Source organism: Canis lupus, chromosome 12 (genome assembly GCF_048164855.1).
Source record: "Canis lupus baileyi chromosome 12, mCanLup2.hap1, whole genome shotgun sequence".
NCBI lineage: Eukaryota > Metazoa > Chordata > Mammalia > Carnivora > Canidae > Canis > Canis lupus.
In genome coordinates, this window is record NC_132849.1 from 2,886,966 (window position 1) to 2,914,175 (window position 27,210).

The window sequence follows — 27,210 nt, forward strand, 5'->3', positions numbered from 1 at the left end:
GCGGGCTTTTCTAGCATCAGCTCTTAGATCACTTCTTTTCCTCATTGATCCATGGAGCCACTGCTTCTGTGTATTTACCTCCCCTTTCAACAAGAGTCTCCTAGCTGTTCTGTTCTATTGATTTATCTGTTCTTAGGTTAATTTACGTATATATTTCTTCACAGTAATATACATAATATATTTTTAAGTGTGTGTGTACATGTATATATATACAAATATGCTTTTTTTAAAAAAAAGTGGTATATCCTAATATCCTTCTGTTAAGGCAAGTTTTCACCCAACCACTCCTTACACACACTCCAGATTAACTAGAAGTTCATAAAGACTTTTCTGTATAAAATTTTAGAGCAGATTATTAGTCTCCTCAAAAAAAAATCCAAAAAAAAAAAATCCAACTGTAATTTTTATTTGGATATATTGAATATATATTAACTTTCGGAAAATTTATACCTTTAAATACTAAGTCATGCCACCTAAGAGCATGAGATGTCTTTCTAATTATTCAGATCATCTTTTGTGTCCTTTAATCGAATTTTAGAAAGTCCTTTCATAGGGTTCTCATTTATTCTTGCAAAGGATGATTCACAGTACATTTTAATGTTTGCCACTATTGTTTAATGTTGCTGTTCTTCCTCTGATAATATACATTCTCTTAAATAATTACATAAACTTCAGAAAAAGTTTAATTCTCATTGAGGGAGAGATATACTTAACCCATTACTTTACTATCTGAAGAAATTGCAGGTAAAACTAAGGGAGAGTATAGGCTGATTTGGCATCATGGAATAAATGTGTAACTCTGAGAACTAGAACAGCTCTCAACACAGAAATAAATTGATGAAGCCATGTAGCATGGGTCAAACAGCTAAAACTGAAAAAAATACCAATGATAGAAAATTTTATTTAACCTTGACAGGACAAGGAGAGAACATGTGACTGGTACCATATGCTACAGTGACATCTCTCATCCTTAGGGAAAGGTAGGGGAAGAGTTGAGATTGGTCAGCTTACTTTTACTGTCCTGAAGTCAAACACCCATTGCTCCAGCCAAGCCAAAAAATTATCTAAATTGGACTCCTATAAAGGTACGAGTATCTCCCAGTCATCTTGTTACTAGAAGTAATTTCTCCCATCAGTTTCCATTCCCTTAATGGTGCCCATGAATTTACAATGACAGACAAGAATTCAACTATGTAATGAACACTTAAGGTTAGAGGCAGGTCACTTCAAATTAATGTATCCAGTAAGCAAAAATGGAAGGACTTCTGGGAATTTCTGGTGGGGAGAGGAGTATAAACGTAAATGAGGTGTGATTCCTGCAATCAAGGAGTTCACGGTCTAGCAGGAGAAGCAGGTGAGATTTCACGGAGAAAGTGACATTTTGAACAGGAGATGAAGTGGGAAGACACAAATGCCTGGGTGATAAGTTTCGATAGCATCGTAATTAAGAGCAATTAAAAGTTACCATAGGTTTTTAAGCATGGCAGAGGCATGTTTCAGTTTATATGCTAGGACTGGAATCCAGGAAGGTGGAGTGCAGGGGGGATCAGTAGCAAGGAGACCAGCAAGGAGGACCAACACAAGTAACTTGGTAAGCTAAATAGAAAAATAAAATTCATGATGTAATCTAAAAGAGCAACAAAAAATTTACAGGTTCCCGCCCCCACCAGAAAGGTTCATACTCCACCCTTCCTTCTTGGAGCACTTGACTTTAAGGCATTGAACATTTTTGGCTAAGTAAGGTCACTATTTCAGAATGTATACTTTAAGAGAAATACAGCCCCAAATAAGACTTTATCATTTTGATGATTATGAGAATAATAATAGAAACATTTATATAATGAATAAAATATGCCAGGCACTGTTCAAAGAAGGCTGTATGTTTATAAGCTTGCTTATTAATATGATAACCCCATGAGATGGCTATATTTCCCTTCTGAAAAAAAAATTTGTATAAATTCAATTAATTGACATGTAATGTATTACTGGTTTCAGAGGCAGAGGTCAGTGATTCATCAGGGTTTTTTTTTTATATATTTTTTTTATTGAAGTTCGATTTGAAACATACAGTATAATGCCCAGTGCTCATCTCAAGTGCCCCCATCAGTGCCCCCATCAGTGCCCGTCACCCATCCCCCTGCCCACCTCTCCTTCCACTACCCCTTGTTCATTTCCCAGAGTGAGTCTCTCACATTCTCTCAACCTCTCTGATATTTCCCACTCATTTTCTCTCCTTTCCCCTTTAATCCCTTTCACTATATATATATATTCCTCGAATGAATAAAATCGTATAATGTTTATCCTTCTCCGATTGACTTACTTCACTCAGCATAATAATACCCTCTGTTCTATCCACGTTGAAGCAAATGGTGGGTATGCGTTCTTTCTATGGCTGAGGAATATTCCATTGTATATAGAGAACACATCTTCCTTATGCATTCATCTGTCAATGGACACCGAGGCTCCTTCCACAGTTTGGCTATTGTGGACATTGCTGCTAGAAACATTGGGGTGCAGGTGTCTCAGCTTTTCACTGCATCTGTATCTTTGAGGTTAATCCCCAGCAGGGCAATTTTTGGGTCATAGGGTAGCTCTGTTTTTAACTCTGAGCAACCTCCACACAGTTTTCCAGAGTGGCTGCACCAGTTCACATTCCCACCAACAGGGCAAGAGGGTTCCCCTTTCTCCACATCCTCTCCAACATCTGTTGTTTCCTGTCTTGTTAATTTTCACCATTCTCACTGGTATGAGGTGGGATCTCATTGTGGTTTTGATTTGTATTTCCCTGAGGCAAGTGATGCAGAGCATTTTTCCATGTGCTTGTGGCCATCTCTATGTATTCTTTGGAGAAATTTCTGTTCATGTCTTTTGCCCATTTCATGATTGGATTGTTTCTTGGGTGATGAGTTTAATAAGTTCTTTATAGATCATGGAAACTAGCCCTTATCTGATATGTCATTTTCAAATATCTTCTCCCATTCTTCAGATTATCTTTTAGTTTTGTTGACTGTTTCTTTTGCTGTGCAGAAGCTTCTTATCTTGATGAAGTCCCAATAGTTCACTTTTGCTCTTGTTTCTCTGGCCTTCATAGATGTATCTTGCAAGAAGTTGCTGTGGCCGAGTTCAAAAAGGGTGTTGCCTGTGTTCTTCTCTAGGATTTTGATGGAATCTTGTCTCACATTTAGAGCTTTCATCCATTTTGAGTCTAAGTTTGTGTATGGTGTAAGAGAATGGTCTAGTTTCATTCTTCTGCATGTGGATGTCCAATTGTCCCAGTGCCATTTATGAAGAGACTGTCCTTTTTCCAGTCTTTCTTGCTTTGTCAAATATTAGTTGACCATAGAATTGAGGGCCCATTTCTGCATTCTCTATTCTGTTCCATTGATCTATGTGTCTGTTTTTGTGCCAGTACCACACTGTCTTGATGACCACAGCTTTGTAGTACAACCTCAAATCTGGCATTGTGATGCCCCCAGCTCATGTTTTCTTTTTCAATATTCCCCCGGCTATTCGGGGTCTTTTCTGATTCCACACAAATCTTAAGATGATTTGTTCCAACTCTCTGAAGAAAAGTCCATGGTATTTTGATAGGAATTGCAATGAATGTGCAAATTGCCCTTGTTAGCATAGACATTTTCACAATATTAATTCTTCCAATCCATGAGCATGGAATATTTTTTCATGTCTTTGTGTCTTCCTCCATTCCTTTCAGAAAGTGTTCTGTAGTTTTTAGGGTATAGATACTTTACCTCTTTGGTTAAGTTTATTCCTAGGTATCTTATGCTTTTGGGTGCAATTGTAAGGGAATTGATTCCTCAATTTCTCTTTCTTCAGTCTCAGTGTATAGAAATGCCACTGATTTCTGGGCATTGATTTTGTATCCTGCCGCACTGCCAAATTGCTGTATGAGTTCTAGCAATATTGGGGTGGAGCCTTTTGGCTATGTACAGTATCATGTCATCTGCGAAGAGGGAGAGTTTGACTTCTTCTTTGCCAATTCGAATGCCTTTTATTTCTTTTTGTTGCCTGATTGCTGAGGCTAGGACTTCTAGTACTATGTTGAATAGCATGGTGAGAGTGGACATCCCTGTCTTGTTCCTGATCTTAGGGGAAAGGCTCCTAGTGCTTCCCCATTGAGAATGATATTTGCTGTGGGCTTTTTGTAGATAGCTTTTAAGGTGCTGAGGAATGTTCCCTCTATCCCTACACTGTGAAGAGTTTTGATCAGGAATGGATGCTGTATTTGTCAAATGCTTTCTCTGCATCTATTGAGAGGATCCTATGGTTCTTGTTTTTTCTCTTGCTGATATGATGAATCACATTGATTGTTTTACGAGTGTTGAACCAGCCTTGCATCCCAGGGATAAATCCCACTTGGTCATGGTGAATAATCTTCTTAATGTATTGTTGGATCCTATTGGCTAGTATCTTGTTGAGAATTTTTGCATCTGTGTTCATCAGGGATATTGGTCTATAATTATCCTTTTTGGTGGGGTCTTTGGTGTTGGAATTAAGGTGATGCTGGCCTCATAAAACGAGTTTGGAAGTATTCCGTCCCTTTCAATCTTTCAGAACAGCTTTAGTAGAATAGGAATTGTTTCTTCTTTAAACCTTTGATAGAATTCCCCTGGGAAGCCATCTGGCCCCGGACTTTTGTGTCTTGGGAGGTTTTTGATGACTGCTTCAAAGTCCTCCCTGGTTATCAGCCTGTTCAGGTTTTCTATTTCTTCCTGTTGCAGTTTTGATAGTGTGGTTTTCCAGAAATGCATCCATTTCTTCCAGATTGCCTAATTTATTGGCGTATAGCTGCTCATAATAAGTTTTTAAAATCATTTGTTTTTCTTGGTATTGGTGGTGATCTCTCCTTTCTCATTCATGATTTTATTAATTTGAGTCTTTTCTCCTTTCTTTTTAATAAGGCTGGCTAATGGCTTATCTATCATATTAATTCTTTCAAATAGCCAACTTCTGGTTTTGTTGATCTGTTCTACAGTTCTTCTGGTCTCTATTTCATTGAGTTCTGCTTGAATCTTAATTATCTCTCTTCTTCTGCCAGGTGTAGGTTTTATTTGCTGTTCTTTCTCCAGTTCCTTTAGGTGAGTAGTTAGCTTGTGTATTTGAGTTTTCTCCAGTTTTTTGAAGGATGCTTGTATTGCGATGTATTTCCCTCTCAGGACTGCCCTTGCTTTATCGAAAGATTTTGAACTCTTGTATCTTCATTTTCATTAGTTTCTATGAATCTTTTTAATTCTTCTTTAATTTCCTGGTTGACACATTCCTCTTTTAGTAAGTAGGATGCTCTTTAACCTCCATGTGTTTGAGTTTCTTCCAAATTTCTTCTTGTGATTGAGTTCAAGTTTCAAAGCATTATGGTCTGAAAATATTCAAGGGAAAATCCCAGTCCTTTGGGATTTGTTGAGACCTGATTTATGACCCAGTATATGGTCTATTCTGGAGAAAGTTCCGTGTGCACTTGAGAAGAATGTGTATTTAGTTGCATTCAGATGCAAAGTTCTGTAGATATCTATGAAATACATCTAGTCCTGTGTATCATTTAAGGCCCTGGTTTCTCTGGTGATGTTGTGCTTAGAAGATCTGTCATTTGCCGAAAGTGCCGTGTTGAAATCTCCTACTATTAGTATATTATTATCTAAGTATATCTTTGCTTTCGTTATTAATTGATTGATATACTTGGCAGCTCCCACATTAGGGGCATAAATATTCATGATTGTTAAGTCCTTTGTTGGAGAGACCCTTTAAGTATGATATAGTGTCCCTCTTCATCTCTTACTACAGTCTTTGGGATAAACTTTAATTTATCTAATATGAGAATTGCTACCCCAGCTTTCTTTTGAGCACCATTTGAATGGTAAATGGTTCTCTAGTCTTTCAGTTTCAGGCAAGATGTGTCTTAGGTCTCAAATGAGTCTCTTGTAGACAGCAAATAGATGGGTCTTGCTTTTTATCCAGTCTGAAACCCTGCGCCTTTTGATGGGATCATTTAGCCCATTCATGTTCAGAGTTACTATTGAAAGATATGAATTTAGTGTCATTGTAATACCTATTCAGTCTCTGTTTTTGCGGATTATTTCTTTGGGCTGCTTTTTTTTACAGGATCCCCTTTAATATTTCTTGCAGAGCTGGTTTAGTGGTCACATATTCTTTCAGTTTCTGCCTGTCTTGGAAGCTCTTTATCTCTCCTTGTATTCTGAATGAGAGCCTTGCTGGATAAAGTATTCTTGGCTGCATGTTTATCTCATTTAGGACCCTGAATATATCCTTCCAGCCCTTTCTGGCCTGCCAGGTCTCTGTGGAGAGGTCTGCTGTTAATCTAATATTTCTCCCCATATATGTTAGGGATCTCTTATCTCTTGCTGCTTTAAGGATTTTCTCTTTCTCTTTGGAATTTGCAAATTTCACTATGAAATGTCGAGGTGTTGAGCAGTTTTTATTGATTTTGGGAAGGGACCTCTCTGTCTCCTGGACCTGAATGCCTGTTTCCCTTCCCAAGTTAGGGAAGTTCTCAGCTATGATTTGTTCAAATATGCTTTCTGGCCCTCTAGCCCTCTTGGCGCTCTCTGGAACCCCAATTAAATGTAGATTTTTTCCTTCTGAGGCTATCATTTCCCTCAACCTTTCCTCATGGTCCTTTAATTGTTTTTCTGTTTTTCCTCAGCTTCCTTCCTTGCCATCAACTTCTTTTCTCTGTTACTCACTCTTTCTTCTACCTCATTAAGCCTCGTTGTTAGGACCTCCAGTTTGGATTGCATCTCATTTAATTGATTTTTAATTTCGGCCTGATTAGATCTAAATTCTGCAGTCATGAAGTCTCTTGAGTCCTTTATGCCTTTTTCCAGAGCCACCAGTAGCTTTTTAATTGTGCTTCTGAATCGGCTTTCTGACATCAAATTGTAATCCAAATTCTGTAAGTCTGTGGCAGAGAGTGCTGCTTCTGATTCTTTCTTTTGTGGTGAGTTCTCCTTTCTAGTCATTTTGCTCAGTGCAGAGTGGCTGTATGAGTGGGCTGAGTCAAGAATCATGACCTAGGTAAATTTTCACCCTAGATGATTCTGCCGAAGTCAGAGACCAGAAATTGAAAACAAAGATCAGAACGATATAACACAAAAGGACTACTAAAGTGAAAAACAAATTTTAAAACAAAGCAGTAAAAAATAAAAGGCCAAGAATCCCAAAGAAGAAGAGAAAAAGAAAGAAAAAAACAAGGAGAAGAAAAAAAGGGGGGGCTGATTGGGAGATGGTGGTGGTGACATAGTTGTAGTGGAGGGAGAGTATATTCTACCTGAGGGGTTCTAGAGGGTGATCCTCTTGTTTCTAGTATATTAAGTTCTGAATGTTAGATGGTGCTCAGTGTCAAATTTATATAAGCCAGCAATACTTGTACAGAACCCCAACACTGACCACCAAAACATAAATGAGATAAAAGAGCAGGGCAGAATGGGAATGAGGAATCTCACAGAACAAACCAGCACGGTATACCACTTGGTTCTTAGTGCATGCTGGTCATGTTTTAGAATGTGTTAATCCCCACCCCATTTAGAACAGAATGAGGCAGAGAAAACAAAAAACACAAAACAAAAAACATATCTTTTATATCTCCCAAAATTAAGTTGAGTATGTTGAAGGGAATCCAGAAGTGGAAAATATATCTAGGACCTGTAATTGTAGAAATATGAAAGTCAAAAAGGAAGAAATTTAAAAATGAAGAGGTAGTAAAATATTGTAGTTATGGTGGAAAAGAGAAAAAAAATGGAAATTTACAATCTGCAATAAAAATGAGTTGTACTGGAAAAAGGAAGAAAAAAAATAGGAGGGGTACCCTCTGGTTCTATATATTGTACATCTCTCGACTTCCCCTGGAGCTTTCTAGCACTGCTTGATCAAGAACTTGCTCTTACCCCATCCTTCCAGCTGGTCCTCTGGGGGAGGGGCTGCTGTGCTGATTCTCAGGTGTGTGCACCTGGGGGAGCTGTCCCATCCCCTGCCAGGTGCCAGTGCCACTGGGAGCTGTTTACCCCGTGAGGCCTCTGTCCCCTGGTGTCCCTGCCTCTCCCAGGCACAGGGTGACACAAGGAGGAACAGCAACACTGGCAGGGGCCAACTCTCCAGCCCTGGAGTCAGCTCCTCACAGTACCTACCGCAGTCTCCCAGTCCGTACTGTCCTGCACAGCTTGGGGGCACCCAGCGGCAGGAGAGTCCTCGCTGTCCTGGGCCCTCCCCACCTCTGCCTTCCCCCAGGGGGAGCGCAGGATCCTGGGCTGTGTCCGCTCGGGGCCTGGGATCCGGGACCTGTGCTGCTGGCCTCGCGTTCCCGTTCCCGTTCCCGGGGCGCAGCTCCCGCAGGCAGCAGGGCGCAGCCCCTGGTCCAGAGCCGCCGCCTGACCCACCGGCTTCCCCCCGGGGCCCCGCCGGGCGCGCTCCAGCCCCTGACCGAGACCAGCCCGCCGCGTGCGGGGGCTCTCCCCGGGCGCACCTCCTCTGTTAGTGGCTCCGGGAGCCTGGGGGAGTCCCTGCCCCTCCCGCGGTGCTGCGCGGGTTCCCTGCTGAGCACCTTTCCTTCCGGGGAGAATCCGGTGCGGATTTTTTAAAGTTCCCGCATCTTGGGGGCTGGGCCTTCCAGTCCCGGAGGCTCTCGCTGCGGCCTTGGCCCGGCTCCTTGCGGGGCCTCTTGTCCACTTGATTCTTTTTTTTTTTTTTTCCGCCTTTCTACCTTGTTAGAAGCGAAAACCCTTCTCTCTATAGCGTTCTGGCTGTTCTCTTTTTAAATCTCAGGTCGAATTCATAGGTTTTCAGGATGGTTTAAAAGTAATCTAGGTAAGTTGGTGGGGCCGGGGGACGTGAGGCCCTCCACTCCTCCGCCGTCTTCTCCTCAACCCATTGAGCTGGCTCTGATTCATCAGACTTCTGTAATACCCAGTGCTCACTACCTCAGGGGTCCTTAATGCCCATCACCCAGTTACCCCATCCCCTTCCCCTCCCTTCCAGCAATCCTCAGTTTATGTCCTATGGTTAAGAGTCTCTTATGCTATGTCTCTCTCTCTCTCTCTCTCTCTGATTTTGTCATGTTTTTCCCCCCCTTCCCCTATGATTCTCTGTTTTGTTTCTTAAATTCCACATATGAGTGAGATCATAGGATAATTGTCTTTCTCTGACTTATTTCACTCAGCATAATGCCCTCTAGTTCCATCCACATCATTGCAAATAGCAAGATTTCCATTTTTGATGGCTGTGTAATATTCCATTGTGTATATATATGACCTTTTTTTTTATTCATTCATCTGTCGATGGATATCTGGGCTCTTTCCATAGTTTGGCTGCTGTGGACATTGCTTCTATGAACATTGGGGTGCAGGCCCCTTTGGATCACTGCATCTGTATCTCTGGGATAGCTGCTCAATAGTGCCATTGCTGGGCTAGGGTAGCTCTATTTTCAACTTCTTGAGGAACCTCCACACTGTTTTCCAGAGTGGCTGCACCAACTTGCATTCCAATGTAAGAAGGTTCCTCTTTTTCCACATCCTTCCCAACATCTGTTTCCTGACTTGTTCATTTTAGCCATTCTGACTGGTGTGAGGTGCTATCTCATTGTGGTTTTGATTTGTATTTCCTTGATGGCAAGTGATGCAAAGCATTTTCTCAGGTGTCTGTTGGCCATTTGAGTGTCTTCTTTGGAGAAACATCTGTTCATGTCTTCTGCCCATTTCTTGACTGGATTACTTGTTCTTTGGATATTGAGTTTAATAAGTTCTTTATAGATTTTGGATACTAGCCCTTTATCTAATATGTCATAATTCCCTTTTATGGATGAGATGATTAGAAGCACAGAGAATATAAGTAATTTCCTCAAGAACACACAGGGCTTATCCCTTGTCAGTCTTGCCACAGAGTTCATCATCCTATTTACTGAGCTATGCTCCCTCTCTCTCTGATATTTTAAATATCCTATGTTTAATATATGGACAAGATAAAAAATTCACGAGTTTCAGCTTTACAAATATGAAAGTGCTAGCCTTAAAAGTCTCTCTTAACTGTTACAACCCATGAGTTGCCATCTCCATGCAGGCAGTTACTACCATTCTTAATTATGGGATCTGCCTTCAAGGAGGTCTGGGGCTGGTGCTGAGATGGTACAGACAGAAATGATAACTCCCTCCCCCTGCATTTGTGCTCTCAGAGTACAGAAGCAGTGAAGTCTTCATAAACATTTGTCAACACTCAGAATGGTTCTATAAGTTTGTCTTTGGTATTTGTGTCAGGCAAAATAATTGCTCCAATATTAATGCACGTTCAAAGATCTGTGTGGATGCAGACTGGCTTCTGTTCTCCACCAGTCCTGAGACTGAGCTTTGTCATCTAGAGTTGTTTACCAGTAGCGGGGTGTGTGCTCTGGAAGCCCGTAGGATAGGCTGACAGATAGTTCCTGGAACTCTGTCCTCTAGATGATATTGTTGAGTGTGTACATTTCTGATTTTCACGTCGTATGGGTGACCAAAAGAGGGTGAAAGAGGGAAGTGTGTGCAGTAAGATATGATGCTTGTTCCCTTCAAACACAGGCATCAATCAAAGCCACAGGGGAAAAAATATTAATGTTCCAGACAGCTGACAGCAGCGCTGTTCATGCTAAAGTCATGAAAGTCAGTATAAAGCTTTAAACATTTGTTACTATCTCACTTTTGTAAACCACTTGGCCTTTATATTTTTATGTACAAATTCTTATTTTTATTGTTTTCTCATCTGAACAGAGCATCATGGCCCCCCATCGGGAACAAACTCAGCCAGGCAAAGCCCAGCCATGCATCACAGACCGATGGGACAGTCCCAGGCCAACCATTTACCTGGGGACAGGTGAGGCTGCTCTCCCCAGGTCTGGGCTTTTTTCTCTCATCTCTCCACCCCCACCCATGCACCCATACAGGTGTCCAGGAGCCAACTGGTGAGGTCAAAATGAGAACTCCTGGATTTTCCACCTTCAGATACATCCCTATGCCCTACACTCCCTCAGAACCTCCCGCCTCCTCCCATCCTCATCCCAGGGTGCAGCATAATTATCCAATCATGCCTGACGAGTGGGGATTAGGAATAACAACAAAAAAGTGGCAGCAGCATCCAGCTCTGCCTACCTTCGTCCTCATCATTTTGGTAGGGAAGCCCCAAATCCAGATGACCTGAGCAGACCAGAGCAGCATTTGTACTTACTTCTTTCCTCTTTTGTTGAAAATACCAGCCATGGAACAAAAACTAGATTTCCAGAACTTCAGCATCTTTGTGAGCACTGGGGCTGCTGACAAGGTCAGCTTATCTGCCCTCTGGCTCAAGTTACTTGAGTGCAGTTTTCCTTAACATAAACTGCACCCAGACTCCCTTGAGACCAAAACTGAACCCGACCAAAACAATGTGGGGTGTTGACCGCCTTGGTGCTGGAGTGAATGATCAGCTGTGCCCTAGCGTCTCTGGTCCTAGAGGTGGTCTGCCCCTATAGCAGTTTGTCAGGAGAATGGCCAGCCTCGGCTTTGGAAAGACATTCATCTGCATTTACTTTAAAACTGTTTCCATTTTCTCAGTTCAGAGAGTGACTGGATTTCTCTCTTGTAGGAGTGCTCTAGAAGGTGACATTGGGAAAGACGTCTCCATGTCTTACAGACATTCGTGGTCTGACCACAAGCACCTTGCTCAGCCCGACACGGCGATGATTTCAGTCGTAGGCAGCCGGCATGATCAGGTGCACAGATGCCCCTCTTTCTGCCCCCAAGACGCAGACTGTTATTTTCAGTTACTAAATCCCTGACACTGGTGAATTTTTACTGCAGACCAACTCAGATAACATTAGTTCCCAAGATTAACAACTCCTGAAGACTTGCTGTGTGTTTGGCATTCTGTTAGCTTCCATAAGAGAATGTCAGTGAAAAAGTATACCCCATAGTTGGAGAAATGAGCCCACTGGGTCCAGTACTTAGAAATAGCAGTGTTTGAGCTCATCAAAGTAGGGTGGGGGGGGGGTGTGTGCTTTTTTTCTTTTTTCAGAACAATTAGTCAAAATCTCCATAAAGGAAGCATTTCCCCAAATTCTGTTCTCTGATTGTTCTGTTGCACATTGACCAACCAGTAGAGATAACGTGATCTTCAGACTAATTTAGATTGCATCTATAAAGTAGTAGATTTTCAACCAAAACCATTCCTTTCTTAAGATACAGAAATGCATAATGAAAGTATAAAATCATATCTCCCAGCTCCAAAAGTAGTCTTTCTTCCAACTGTCAATAGTCCATGAAAACTTGTTTTCCTTATGCTTCTTCCTCTCCCAGAGCCTTGGTTGTCACCCAGTGGAGCTGGAGAGAGGCCCCCGGGGCTTCGGGTTCAGCCTCCGCGGGGGGAAGGAGTACAACATGGGGCTGTTCATCCTGCGTCTTGCTGAGGAGGGCCCCGCCATCAAAGACGGCAGGATTCACGTGAGTTGGTTTCCTTCCGCAGCCTTTGGCTCCGGCTCCCAACTGGAAACTACTGAAAATAGTTGATCAAAAAGAAAGCAGAAACCTCCCAAAGCTAAGCATCAGAGGTTTTGGTCACTAAATCTAAAAGCAGCTGCTCATTGTTTCACCTTCTGATGCCTGGCAATTTCATGTTGCCAGGTGCTCTGGTGCGCTAGGCAGTACCACAGTGACACTGTTCTTACCTTCTTGACTTTGGATGATAAGGAAACTTATTTTTTACTTATACCATCAATGTTTGAGGGCAAATGGATTCGTAAATAAAATATCCTTTCATCTTATTAAAAGTCTTGGAAAAGCCAGGATAAAACAATCTTCAACCTCTTCCCAGAAATAATAGCCTAAGGATTTTATTTTCCTCTTAGCCACCTACAGAGGTAGCCAGAAATCCAAAAGCATGACTCTTCCAACTTTTACTATTATTGAAAGACTAGAATTCACATGGGTAATGGTCCATCATAGGTGTTCTCAACTCTGGAATGCTGTAGCTTTGTCCAGGGCCCTGCAGACCAGATTGTCTGCAGATCTGCACCACAGGTATTTCCCCCCTCCTCTGAATGTTTCTTCAGGAGGAATCTCACATAGAGGATGTGTGCTGGCCTCAATTTTTAAAAAAATAGTTCACTGATATTGTTAGGTGATACATTAGAAATTTTAAATTCTAGATAGCCTTCCCCCTGCTGCTCAAGAGAACTTTGGATTTCCTCCCTTCTGAATAGGTGGCAGTGAAGATTTTTTTTTTGAAGATTTTTTTTTAATAAATCAGATGATACATTCTAATAATGTTTGGAAAAGGCAGACTTCCAGGTGATTGCAGCTTTGAATTTTCCATATCACTGCCCCTACTCCCATTACTCATTTGGTAAACATGTGTTGAGTGTTTGCTTTACCCCAAGCTTTTATGAATGAATACTGAATGAGCTGGGAGCAAGGGTGACCCTAAAACAAATAAGACACCACCCTCTTCAAAATGACCAGATTTGTGCACAAGTTCAAAGAAGGTATGAGTGCAGATTTCACAGAATGGGTGGCATGGGAAAGTGGGTAGGATTTCTTTTCTTTTTTTTTTTTTTTTTTTTGTTTAATATTTTATTTATCTATTTGAGAGAGAGAGCCCAAATGAGAGAGCACAAGTAGAGGGAGAGGGAGAAGCAGAGTCCCCACTGAGCAGGGAGTCTGACATGGGGCTTGATCTCAAAACCTCAGGATCATGACCTGAGCCCAAGGCAGATAGATGCTTAATGGACTGAGTCACCCAGGCACCCAAAGTAGGTAGGATTTCAGTAGACAGAGATTGGTCCTTTTTCTTCCCCTTCTTTTTTAAAAATCAATTTGGGTATATTTTAAATCTGGGTGTTTTTTTTTTTTAAGATTTTTATTTACTTATTTATGAGAGACACAGAAGAAAATGTGGAGTCTGTAGTCTTCCAGGCAACACCTGTTTTCACTTAGTGTTAGCCTCAAAAAAACCCTTTAAGGGAGGTGGCATTGTCCCCACTTCCCGATATAAAACCAAGTCTCTCAGAGTCTAGGTCCCTTGCTGGGGTCTCTTGGCCTGTGACAGCTGCAGTGGGACCCAGTTCGCATGCTTTCCATGTCAGGCCCCAACCTGTGTTTGTCTGGATTGACTGTTTGGGGAAGCGTAACGGTTCTGGAGGCCTTCTAAGATAATGTAAGCTATGTACTGGAAATAATATTTTGTAATTTCAATACAAGATGTAAATTTTTAGTGGCTGTTAATATAGTAACATTTTTAAGGAACAGAGTATTTCTCTATCCCCTTTTTCTGCTTCTTTTCTTCCCTTGGTTCTTCTATTCTGCATTTTTCCTCTCTTTGATTTCTGTCTCCTCTGTCCTCCATAATTTTATTTTTCAATAACATAAACCTGAACTCAAATTGTTATTGGTTCTATTTATCAAAAGATGTAGTCCTCATTTTTTGACACATTTAAATTTTTTTAAGTAACAGAATTTTTGAAGAATGTTCAAATTTCTTCCATTTTTTTTTTTTTAAATCGCCAGCTTCATACAGTCCAGTAGAGAACCTGTTGTTCCCCGCAACCCCCTGCCCCACCCAGGGCCTGTCTACCATAAATCTTAAAGCCATAGATAGGGTTCTAGTGTCCTTCTCCACAATGTGGTTTTAAAGTTAAACAAAAATGACACCTGGTGGCAAATCTGTTCAATTACAAGCTTTATTGCAATTTATTTGTTGTACTAAAAGAGGAAGAAATAGCTTATTAGGACAGTGAATTCAAGCCAAACTATGTGACTGCAATTAATGATAACCTCAGTCATGTTCGCAAGACACTCCCAAAGCATGCTCCTAGTACTCTCTGCCTTAATTTTCATTTCTCTAATTATCAGCAGAACTTTATATGCAGTGGTAATTTATTATGAATATTTCCTCATGAAAATAATTTTTCTTCAGTCACTTATTAGGGAAATCTGAGTATTGACTTTTGTGTCACTTACATATTCTAGGTATACACTTTTTTATTAATATATGTGTATGAATTTTTCCCATCTTTTTTTTTTTTAAGAGTTTACTTGAGAGGGAAGAAGAGAGAGAGCAAGAAGCGCTCCAAGGGTAGGGGCCAAGGAAGAGGGAGGATCAGATTCCCCACTGAGCTGGGAGTCTGACTCTGACTGGATCCCAGGCCCCCCGGGATCATGACCTGGGCCACCCAGGTGCCCCTATTATTATCTTACTTTGTTTAAAGATTTTTCTTCTGCTTTCTATGTTAAATCCATCTATCTTATTTGACATCCTCCATTTCTTTAAGAGACTCCTCTTTTTTTTTTTTTTTTTTTTTGTTTTCCATAGTTTACTTGACATTTTTTGCAGTGTAGAGAGGAGGTTTGAACCTCAGGTAAATCTGATACATTTGAAGTCTTTTTTGGCAAGACTGGGAAATAGAGAACTTGAAAAGTAACATTTGTCTGTTTGCTGTGTGATCAGGTTTTCTCTCATTATATTGTCCCCAGCACTCAGGAGGTGGGTGCTGACGTTATCCCCATTTCACAGGGAGGAGACTGAGACCAACCACTCTGCCAGCAGGAGGTGGAGGCAGGAGTGGGCCACAACACCCACTTTCCTGGCCCCTGTTCTTTGTGCTATCTGTGGTTCCAGACTCTTCCCCCAGCCTCTGTTAAATAAGTATTAGGTCATCCTGTGTTATGTCGGGATGGTTTTAGTAAGCTCATAAATATTTGAGCTTTTTGGAATTTCAGTCCATTGTTCACTTTTTCTCTTTTGAAGCTGGTACCCTATGCTTGCTCATCACCTTGAAACATATTTTAACATCATTACCATCCTTATCTTTATTCAGCTCCTTTACAGAAGTTATATTTGGTTCATCCATATTTTCCATTTAAAAAATGATAGTAACAGCTTTTACAGTAAACAGCAGTGGTACTGAGGCATCTTTTTCTGGTTCCTAGTTTTATGTTTCCTGAGGAAATTATTTTTCAATAAAGTCATGAGCATAAGCCAGTTACTGGTTTTAAATAAGCATTCATATTACTATATTCTCCAAGCTGAAGTGTTTCAGAGTTTTAATCTAATGCTTCATAGACATACGGGACATGTGGGCTATACAAAGAGGTGGGGTGGGCGCCTCTCCCCCAGAGGCCAGGAAAGGCTTCAGAGATGAGGATCCACCTGCCTGGGTTTCAGAATAAATTCAAGATTCAGCTCAAATTGAAAAGTACCCTTCCCAGGCGGATCATTCAGCTACAACCCTCAAGTATCATGTGGATTGCAGAGACCTCACCTCTTGTGTTTATCCTTTGCTGGAAAACTCAGAATCTGATTCACAATTTCAAGGTGCCCAGATCCCATTCACTAGTCATAGAAAACTTTCTCCTGTGGGATTTCTACAGAGTGAATAAAGCTGGACACCATCCCTTCCTATTGTTGTCATCTGTCCACTCCTCTCAGCCTTAGTAGAATGGCACGGTGTACAAGTTAAACATCTTTCCAAGGAGAGAAGGTCACTCAGCCAAAGTTGAGTGGCTCCAGAGTGGACAAAGTGGAAGGAAGGATGCAGAGTCACATGTCATTCCTGTGAATGTTCCCTCTCTAGGTGGGGGACCAGATTGTTGAAATCAATGGGGAACCTACACAAGGCATCACACATACTCGAGCAATTGAACTCATTCAAGCCGGTGGAAATAAAGTTCTTCTGCTTTTGAGGCCGGGAACTGGCTTAATACCTGACCACGGTAAGTGAAGTAGCTCACCTGTAGCTGAAAAGTTGCCCATGTGTTATGGAGGGGGCAATGGCAGGAAAAGGATGTCTATCTGAAGGGGGCAGATACCATACTAGCTGGTTCAGAGAGAAACACCAGAGCCAGCTGAAACTAGTTACACTGCATAGTTACTATAATATCACGAAGTAAGTGGCTCCGGGCATGATTTCTGTTGGGATGGAAGATGCTAAGCAATTTCAACGGAAAACATACAGTTGCTTTTGTAGAGAAATGTGTCTGTAAAAAAAAAAAAAAAAGGCTATCAGAAGCAAGTGATTTAAATGTCACGAAGAACATCTAAGAACTTTAGGCTTTTCTGGTCACTCGTCAAAAACCAGTTACTGTCGCCCTACTGCAGTCAGGAAGTTGGACGTGGGACCATGTCCCTACTCCTGTACCGACCTTCAGCTTGGTGCCGTATGTTTTTGAAATAGCACAGGATTTGAAAATCATTTTTTAATTAAGTGCACTAGCCTAGAACTCCAGTACCATACCACCAGGACTTGTCCCTTCTAGTCCCCCTCCTCCCCCCACCCCTAAAGCTTCGGAGGGACAGGTGTAGGCGTGACCTCCTGCAGTCCCCTTCCAGCCTGTAATTCTCTGACTGTGTGATCTTCCACCATCTGCTTGTAAACCATACACGTTCCCAGTGACATCTTTGCTAACTGCGCTGTGATTTTTTTTTTTTTTTTTTTTTTTTTTTTACATAGTCCTAGGCTTTTTCTCTTCCTTCTTCAGGTTTGGCTCCTTCCGGTCTGTGCTCCTACGTGAAACCTGAGCAACATTAAGGCTTTCAGGGCTTTTCTTGGTCTTTCCTTAAAAAGACTTGGTAAATTTGCATGTCTTGTAAATCACTTCCTTCTTTTTTTTTTCTGTTTAATTAAAAAATGATGCTATTAAATACATCTCTATCTTCTGCACTTTTCAGTTTCCTTTGACATTAAATTTGACCGCTTAATGCCAGAAAATTATTTACAATTGCCCATGAACCTCTCGTTCTGGTTACCACAGCTAGGTCGCCTTTATTAGTGATTTTGGCATATCCATAAGCTGTATCTTTTGATAACAGCCAAATTAGTAAGGTTCCTGGACCAAGTAATTTGGTCCAATTTTATTACTTATTTCTTCTAAGTTTTATTGGGCTTTACTTATGAAGAATTCATACATCATATATTATGTCACTAATTATACATGTTATTGGAAAAATGATAACTGTTATTTTGTGTATATTTAAACAACCTACTTGTAGTACCACCACCCTGTGTACAAGTACAGCTATCTCTATGACCTGCCTTAGAGAGAAAGAGAGAGCTCAGCATATATAAGGCTGTTTAAGCAGTTAGTACAATTCAAATAGCTTGTCACAGTTCAGAACTTATTGTTCCTGTTTGTAATTCTAAAATTTAATAATGTTCCACCCAAATCCCTTTTTGTAGGTGATTGGGATGTTACTAATCCTTCGTCTTCAAATGTGATTTATGATGAGCAGCCACCATGTCCCCCATCTTCACATTGTCCTTCCGTCTTTGAGGCATCTCCCGTGCCAGGAGTGGAAGAGTCTTTAACAAGAGCTCAGATATATGAAAAGACAGAGGAATTAAAGGACGGCGTGCCTGAAAAGAAAAGCACTTTCAATGAAAATCAGTCTGATAAAAAGCAGCCCTCTTTTCTCCAGAAAAATGTGAATAAAAGGGATCCACCCAGCAGCACTCATGGGCAGAGTGACAAGAAAAACCTCCTCCGAGTAGAAAACGATGTTACACCAAGAGGCCGATCTGCTAGTCCCAGGAAGCCTGCCCTCCGACATGTGGAAGAACGTCCAGACAAGCTTCCCACTCCTCTAACAGCTGACCCCCCAAGGAGACCCAGGGATCGATCACTCAGTCCCAGGAATCGATCACTCAGCCCCAGGAAAGGTGACCGGAAAGGAGGTCAGATGGGCGCCAGGGCAGAGTCTGGGCAGGAGCACTGCAAAAGAAGCAGAGGACGATCTGCAAGCCCCAAGAAGCAGCCAAGGACTGAAGGGAGCAGAGGCCGAGCGAACGCTGAAGCCAGACTATTAGGGTGTGATGGGCAGAGAGGAGGGGGCCGTGCTGGGGATGGTGCGGAGCAGACCTCCGAGGGCAAAGAAGAATCAGGTGTTGTCAGGAAAGACACAAAGCAGAGCCTGCCTGGAAAAAACAGAACCAGGTCTCCAGAGACAAAAAGCAAGAGAATGGATGAAAAGTCTCTTCCGTCCAAAAAGCCTAGTCCCACTGCTAGTAAAGTATTACCTGATGGGGAGAAAGGGAGGAAGGCGACCTCTGGAGAGACAAGTTCCAGCAAAGAGAAGATGGGAGAGAATGCCAAAATACCAGACAAGAAGCGGAAGCAGGACCCTGAAGAAAGGATGGTTTTAAACAAAGCCAAAGCTCCCCAAGGGAGAGAACAGGAGGCAGCTGATAAAACGAGGGAGAGTGGAGGGGTCCGGCCTGAGAGCACGTCTCCTGTTAAGAAAACACCCATAACTCCAGGGCCCTGGAAGGTGCCAAGTGCAAATAAAGCCGCAGGCACTACGGGTGTGGCCGAGAAACGGCTATGACCTTCGGTATAAAACAGAGAAACAAGCTGTAATCTCTTCTTACCAAGAAGTGTCATTCTCCAAAAAGACACACACACACACACAGTCATTTTTTTTTTTTTTTCAGGAAATCTGACACACACACATTTTAATTTGAGCATCAAGTGACCCTGGCTGCATGAAGGGCCTCCAGGATCGCTGAGACCCCACTGTCCCCCAGCTGGCTGCCCTGCCCTGCACCCAGCCCATCTTCGTGAGTGTCCCACCAAGTGACACACGCTGATCTGCACAGTGTGGTCACAACTCACTTTATATCTGTGCCAAGTTATCTACTGTATCATGTCTGTTTTATCCATCTCACTCAGCGATTTCCACGGTAATGAAAAAACTAGGTTTGGCTTGGAAGTTGATATTCTCAATAGCATGCTGCATGTTTACAGAGAGACACATTTGCGTCCTTGCAGAGGAAGGGATTGTTAGCCCGTCATTAATGATGGCAGCTGCCTCTTCTAACAGCTACTGGTGATGGCCCAGGCCCAGTTTTAAAAATGATACTCCGAAACATCACTACTGAAAAGAAAAACAAAATGTGGTCAAATAGCGACACTTCCGTAGGGTTCTTAAATTCAGCTGGATCAGGTATTTCAAGTAACTTAAAATATTACAATTGGATGATCAAAATGAGCTAGTGCTTTAGGCAATGAAGAGTTCCCCTCTTGCTATCGTGTCCAACCCTGATGTGGTCTTAGCATCTCAGGTCACCCTTTCACTTCGGTTATTTCATTATGAAACCAGAAAGAAGCATGCGGAAATATTGCCTACTGCTGTGTCAAGGAAAAGCTACCAGGTTTCTATTTCTGGCTATTTGGGTTGGACCTCCTAGTACTCATTCCTTAGTCGTTACTACATGGTGCCTATGTGAGGAGTCCAAATAGCATACAGACTGCGAGGACCGTGGTCACAAAACAGTTTCACAGCCCATTGCCAGCTGACGGACCAGCGCTTCTGGCAGCAGCTGTACAAGTTTGGGTGTTTAGAGGCAGCACACGTGCTCAGGACAGACAGGTCAGGAGGGCAGACGTGGCACGGCGGTAGATAGCACTTGCTAGATCGTATTTCATTTTAATTTCTATCTACATTAACTTATTTGAAAAACAAGAAAGGGAGACTAAACATCTGCTTAGAGCTTGTACACATTTTCGGAGTTCTTTTTAAAAGATCTAAATAAAGATGTTTGTTGGGAGGTAGAGACTGGTTTTAACTCCATAAAAGAGATCCAGGTTTTTCCAGCTCCCGAAGCAGCCACTATGAATAAAGAAACAATCTTGGAACGAAACCATTTTATGGAGTATTTGAACACACCTGTTCTGTCATTTGGGTTCATCTTGTTCCTGTGAAACATGTTACATCCAGGCCCTGTCCTCTCAGAGTCCGACTGTGAAAGTCTTTAATGTAACAACCGAAGCTGCCCTTGTAGCTGAGACATGCTTCCCAGAGTGAGATTCTGAAATCCCCTTTCATCCAGAACTATATTTACCCACCTATTGTAACTACTTGAATAGAGAAAAATTAGGAGGCTTGATAACATGCTAAGAATTTATCACCACAGAAATGATTTATTTTCCCTATAGTCCACAATTAGTGATAAAAATCCTATTTTTATTGTTAACTGTGACATAACTTTGATGTCATATGTTGTCAGTCTGATGTGGCTCTTTTCTTTCTAAGTAATCTGTCACTGTACTGATTATAGTGATGTAGCAATGTGGCCTTGGAATGCTAAGCAAAATATGGATGTACTGGTTGTAAATGTTTATATATTGTACAGTACCTTTATATATACACTTGAGGTTCTGATTAGAGAAAGATCTGTAAATCGCTCGTTATTTTTTATATAGATATTAAAAAAACAAAAACAAAAAACTGTTTACAGCCTGCATTTCTTTTACTGTCAGGTTTATTTAATGTTGCTTTCTCCTTGTGGAGCTAATTCATATTATAGTGTGACTCCTTAAATAGATTCTGTTCCTCCAAGTGACAACCTTTCAAAATCATACAGTCAGGAAGACTCATAATGATGACTGTACCTGTATAGCTTCCTTTTATCAGTATGCACACCTTGAAATTGGTTTGAGTTAATTATCATTATGCTTGTTCATTGTAAAGAAAATAGCTTTGCAAAAGTAATTTGCTACACCCCAAACTCTTTTCTTACACTGTCAGGAGAGAAAAGGACTTGTCTTATTGGAAATTCAGTGATTAGACCTTTCTAATGGATAGAGTAGTCGAAGTCTAGTTTCCTGTAAGGTCACAAAACTCTTTTTCATCAGACTATGTCATTTCAACAGTAAATCATTTCATTTACTATAGGTTACACTTACTTTCAGAATGAAGTGTTTTGACTTAGATTTCATTTACTTTTTGGTATGATTAATGCTCAAAACCTATTTCGCAACCATGGTTCTTCTGCCCTTGCAGGTAAAAATAAATTCCTACCCTTGCATGAATTCACATTAAAAATAAAATCAAACCCCAGGTTCCCAAACCCCACAGTGGAGACACATGTCATAGCAAAAGCTGTAGAAGTGGCAGCAAAATTGTTTGGGTGGACAGTGCACCTTCTCACGAAATTCTGGGATGCTACCGCATTGTCTTGAGAGACTGAGATCCTAATTACATCAAATTTTAAGACCGAGTAGCTGTTGAACAGGGTCAACTATTTCAGAAGTCTCAGACACAAAAGCATTTGGCTTTTTATTTCTACATGAAAATATCTTGGGTTTTTTTCCCCCCTTTAAATAGCCATTCCCGTGTAGAAAAAACCAAATGCTTTTAAACACATGCACAAATGAAGAATTTCGTGTTTAGTATGCCCGGCAATTAAAGAGAATATGGTTTTTAAAAAGCAAGGTATATTCAAATTAAACTAACAGTTAACAGTCTAATGACCTCCACAAAGATGTGTTTAAGCTGAAGCTTAGTCCATAGATTGCTCCATAGAATGTTGGTATAAACACGGACTTTTGCACAAAATGTGATGTTACACTATGGTATGAAGGATACATCAGAGGAACTTTTTACATCATCGTGGAGTGCTCCAATGCCTAAGAGCTATCTCTATGTGTTAAACAATAACAGATTTTTTTTTAAAGATTTTATTTATTTATTCACGAGAGACACAGAGAGAGGCAGAGACACAGGCAGAGGGAGAAGCAGGCTCCATGCAGGGAGCCTGATGTGGGACTTGATCCCGGGACTCCAGGATCACACCCTGTGCCAAAGGCAGGCACTAAACCACTGAGCCACCAGGGATTCCCACAGATTTATTTATTTAGGCAGCTCCTTACTGGTCACGCTATTAAGGTTTATCAGCAATACAATGATTTTCTTTAAAGCATGCCCTAATTATGATATGAAACCTGTAGTCTTTGCTTTAGTTAACTATTAGTGGAAGAGAGCCACTAACTTGGATCTGTTTTCATTGTTGCTATGCAAGAGAGCCTGTGTTAAGAGTGTGATTCTAACCACTAAACTCTGAGTCATTCTCAGAGACATTAAAAATATAAAAGCATAGCCGAATGCTTTAGCTAGCCTAAACATCTAAATTTTAACAGAGAATCCTGAGAATTTGTCTATTTTACAGTGTTTGCATTAAAGTCAAGCAGAACTATTATTAGCAAGTACACAAATCAAGAGGCTTATTTTGTCCTTAATAAACAACAATCGTTTGTTACCTTGAATAATCCCTTATTACAGTTTATACACTCAGGCATGCTGCAGGAAAGTATGGAATTACTGCACATTTGTGAAATCCAAACTTGATTATTCAGGATGGGCACCAATAACTGCAAGAAGCAAAAGATTACTTTAAATGATTAAACTAGTCAATACATGTATACATGAGATTAACTTTAATGAATTTCTCCATAATCCCAAACCATGTGCCACATTGGGAGTCAGACCCACTTGGCCTACTATGAGTGAGTAGATCTAAAAAATTTCAAAAGTGAATGTAATTAATTTGGAAGACTATTATTTTTACAGAGCACAAGACCACTTACTTATAAATACAGTGAACCAAAAATTCAAAGACCCATAAGCTTATACCCTGTGAGGCATTGTGGTATTTAGGATTTTTCTACATGTCTCTGAAAACCAAGAAACATGGGTCAGTTAGGCAAGTATTTGGTTCTTCAACTATATGAAGTATTTGGCTTATATTACACATTAGCTGTAATGTACATATTTAGGAAATTTCTGTTTTTACCTCCATAGCAATTTTAAGAGGGATAGTTTTTCCTGATACAAATTAAGTAAACAGCTATTTCTCTTAGCCTTCTATAGTTATTATTATCATTCCATTTAAATGTATGAATGAGAAAGGGAGGTAGGTGGGGGGTTGGGGTGACTGGGTGACGGGCACTGAGGGGGGGCACTTGACGGGATGAGCACTGGGTGTTATTCTATATGTTGGCAAATTTAACACCAATAAAAAATAAATATATAAAAAAATAAAAATAAATGTCTGATCTAATCTAGCCCTGTTTTTACACAATAGTTTAGTTTCTCGGTAACAGCTAAATACCACTGAAGTTTATCTCCAATTTCTGGGACCAAAACAAAATCCCAAATTATGGGGTGCCAGGGTGGTGGCTCAGTCAGTTGAGCATCCGACTTGATTTCAGCTCAGGGTCATGGGGTCAAGCCCTGCATCAGGCTCTCCGCTCAGTGTGGAGTCTGCTTGTCCCTCTCCCTCCTCCTTGGCCCAGTCATGCACTCTCTCTAAAATAAAGTCTTAAAAAAAAAAAAAAAAAAAAAGCCCAAGTTCCTAGAAATTATACAGAGATAAATGAAGCACTGAGAGTAGGAAGGAAGTTGCAACTCTTCCATCCTAACAAAAAAAAAGTTGCATGAATGTTATTTGAGGTCCACTCATTCATTCTGTACATTTATATTGAGGACCTATTATGGGATCAGGTACTGTTTTGCATTCTGGGGAATCTAAGGGGTAGACGAAGAGTCCCTGCCTTAAGGAGATTACACTCCAGTAGGGAGGGACCAGAATCAAGTAGGCAAAAAATCAGTGGAAGCTGCAGAGTAGGAAGATCGTCCCTTCCTCCCATGGACACACCAAGGCTGCAACTACATAGAGTTAAGAATGACCTGAAGACTAGCAAAACCTCTCTCCCACCACTAAAGATACAGAAGAGCCACACTGGAAACAACACTATGCCTAGGCCCCCCATACTTGTACACTGAACCCTAAAACTAAGCCTACCCCTACCTTTGCCCCTACATGTACACCTAGCCTTACCCCTGCCCCTACACCAACAGCTACATGTAACCCAAAACCTACTCCTAACCTTACCTCTACATCACACCAAACCCTCCCTCAACACCTACTACTACCCTGACCCCTACACCTAAACATACTTATACACTGACACCTGACCTAAAGCTAATCCGACCCCTACCCCTACTGTTAACACTTACTGCTACACTATTCCTTACTCCTCCCCTTACCTCTACTCCTACCTCTAACCCAACTGCTAGCCCTACCTCAACCCTACCCCACCCCTAACCCTATTCCTATACATACTTATACCTTTTGTCCCACGTCTACGCCTAACCCTTGCCCTACTGCTACACCTTAACCTATACCTAACTCTACCCTTACTGCTAACCCTAACCCTACTCCTAAACCTGCCTTTCACCATAACCCTACTCCTACCCTTAAACCCTACTCTATGCCTAACCCTAACAGTATCCCTATGTACTCCTACCTCTACACCCATCCCTACCTTTATACTTATCACTAACCCTACACTTCCCCGACACCCTACACCTAACAATATCCCTAGCTCTACTCTTAACCCTTCTACTACCCCTACCAGTACCCCTACCTATAAGACCTTACCACTACAATACCCTACCCTACACCTAGGCTACCTCTATCACTGCACCTACCTCTAATGCTACCCCTAACCCTACCCATACCCCTAATCTTACTCGTACCCCAACCACTACCTGTACTCTACCCCTACTCCTAACCCTACTCCAACCCCTAGCCCTATGCCTACCCATAACCCAACCCCTACACATTCACCCTCAAACTCCTAACCTAACATACACTTATCACTATCTCTATGCCTACCCATACGCTGAGCAATAATCCTATCCCTACACCACAACAAAAGCACTCCTACACCTACGCATACCACTACACCTAAACTATCCATACCCATATCCCTATCCATACCCTTAAACCTACCCTAACCCTACACCTACCTCCACCCGATTCTTACATCTACCTTTTCCTAACCCTAACATACCACTACCCCTACTCTTTCCAATCCCTACCCCTGCCACTACACCTACACCTTGCCTTCCACTTCCCCTAACTCTAACCCTAGCCGTACACCTAACCCTATCCCTACCCTTATAACTAACACTAACCCTAATCCTACACCTACGCCTAAACCTACTCCTACCCCTACCATATCCTTAAAACTACCCCTACACATAACCTGAGGCCTACCACTAACTCTGCTACTACCAGTATCCCTACACCTAACCCTATCCCTATCCTTTCCCCATCCCTAAACTTAACCCTATTCCTACAACTATCCCTACCCCTAACTATACTGTTCTTTTCATACCACTAACCCTACCCATAACCCTGTCCCCACACCTACTACTACAGCTAATCCACCATCTACCCCTACCCCTGCCCAACCCCCTACTCCTAACACTACACCTATACTTTCCCCTAACCCTGCCCATCACCATACCCCAACCTCTATTCCTATCCCGAACCCTACACATACCTCTACTTCTACCCTTAGCCATACCTCTAACCCACCTGTAAACCTATCCCTCACCCTAACCCTTTCTCTAACTACACATAGCCCTACCCCTAACACCTGCCACTACCTCTAACCCTAGACTATCCCTAACAATACCTCTACCCATACCCCCTACCTGTGCCCCTCCTCCTTCACATACCTACCTCTAACCCTGCACATATCCCTAAGCCTACCCTTACCAATAACCCTATAACTAATCCTAACCCTAACCCTATATCAACCCTATCATCCTCCTATCCCTAGTACTACACCTACCCCAACCTTACCCCTATACCTACTCTACCCCATCCCTACCCCTAAACCTACCACCTCTCATGCCCACAGCTTTAACTCTACAACTATTTCTACCCATAACCCTACACTGCCCCTTCCCCTACCCATAAATCTAGCCATACTTGTACCCCTAAAACTACCCCTACACTTTAACCGAATTCTACTCTTACCACTAGCATACCCCTACCTGTACCCCTAAAGGTAACCCTATGACTACACTTACCCCAACTGCCCCTAAACCTACTCCTACCCCTAACCCTAAACCTAACCCTACTCCTACCCCTAATGGTACTCCAAACCCTATCCCTAACTCTCAACTTACCCCTAACCTTATCCTTATGTCTATCATTAGACATAACCCAAACCCTACCATTTCCCATACCCATTGCTCAAACTCTACAACTACTTCTAACCATAACCCTACACTATCCCTTCCCCTACACTTAAACGTAGCCATACCCCTACCACTAAAACCACCGCTACCCCTATGCCTAACCCTAATCCTACCCCTTTCACTAACCATACCACTATCCCTACCCCTACATGTATCCCTATGACTACCCTTACCCTAACACCTAAACCTAACCCTACTCCTACACCAAACCCTAAACATAACCTTACCCCTAGCCCTAACGTACTCCAAACACAACCCCTAACTCATACCTAACTATACACTTAGCCCTACACATACTCCTAACCCTATACCTACCCTTTCCCCTACTAATACCCATACCATTATACCTACCCCTACACC

At 41.7% G+C, this 27,210-nt stretch overlaps 1 protein-coding gene and 1 long non-coding RNA gene across 6 annotated transcripts in view; one reads left to right on the forward strand and one right to left on the reverse strand.

Moving 5' to 3' along the window:
- Positions 1 to 23,060, forward strand: part of MAGI3 (membrane associated guanylate kinase, WW and PDZ domain containing 3) — a 236,323-nt gene extending 213,263 nt beyond the window's left edge. For 4 of the 5 annotated variants that reach the window (XM_072769091.1, XM_072769092.1, XM_072769094.1 and 1 more), the window contains 5 exons: positions 10,761 to 10,863; positions 11,611 to 11,737; positions 12,321 to 12,464; positions 16,592 to 16,730; positions 18,194 to 23,060. In XM_072769091.1, coding sequence (XP_072625192.1) covers positions 10,761 to 10,863; positions 11,611 to 11,737; positions 12,321 to 12,464; positions 16,592 to 16,730; positions 18,194 to 19,338 — 1,658 coding nt within the window. In that variant the 3' untranslated portion in view covers positions 19,339 to 23,060. Of the gene's footprint in view, positions 1 to 10,760; positions 10,864 to 11,610; positions 11,738 to 12,320; positions 12,465 to 16,591; positions 16,731 to 17,495; positions 17,587 to 18,193 lie in introns of all 5 variants that reach the window. The other variant, XM_072769095.1, reaches the window with a different exon arrangement.
- The window catches only part of LOC140600616 (uncharacterized), a 487,558-nt gene that overhangs the window by 304,043 nt on the left and 156,305 nt on the right, over positions 1 to 27,210 (reverse strand). The gene's annotated exons all lie outside the window — the stretch shown is intronic.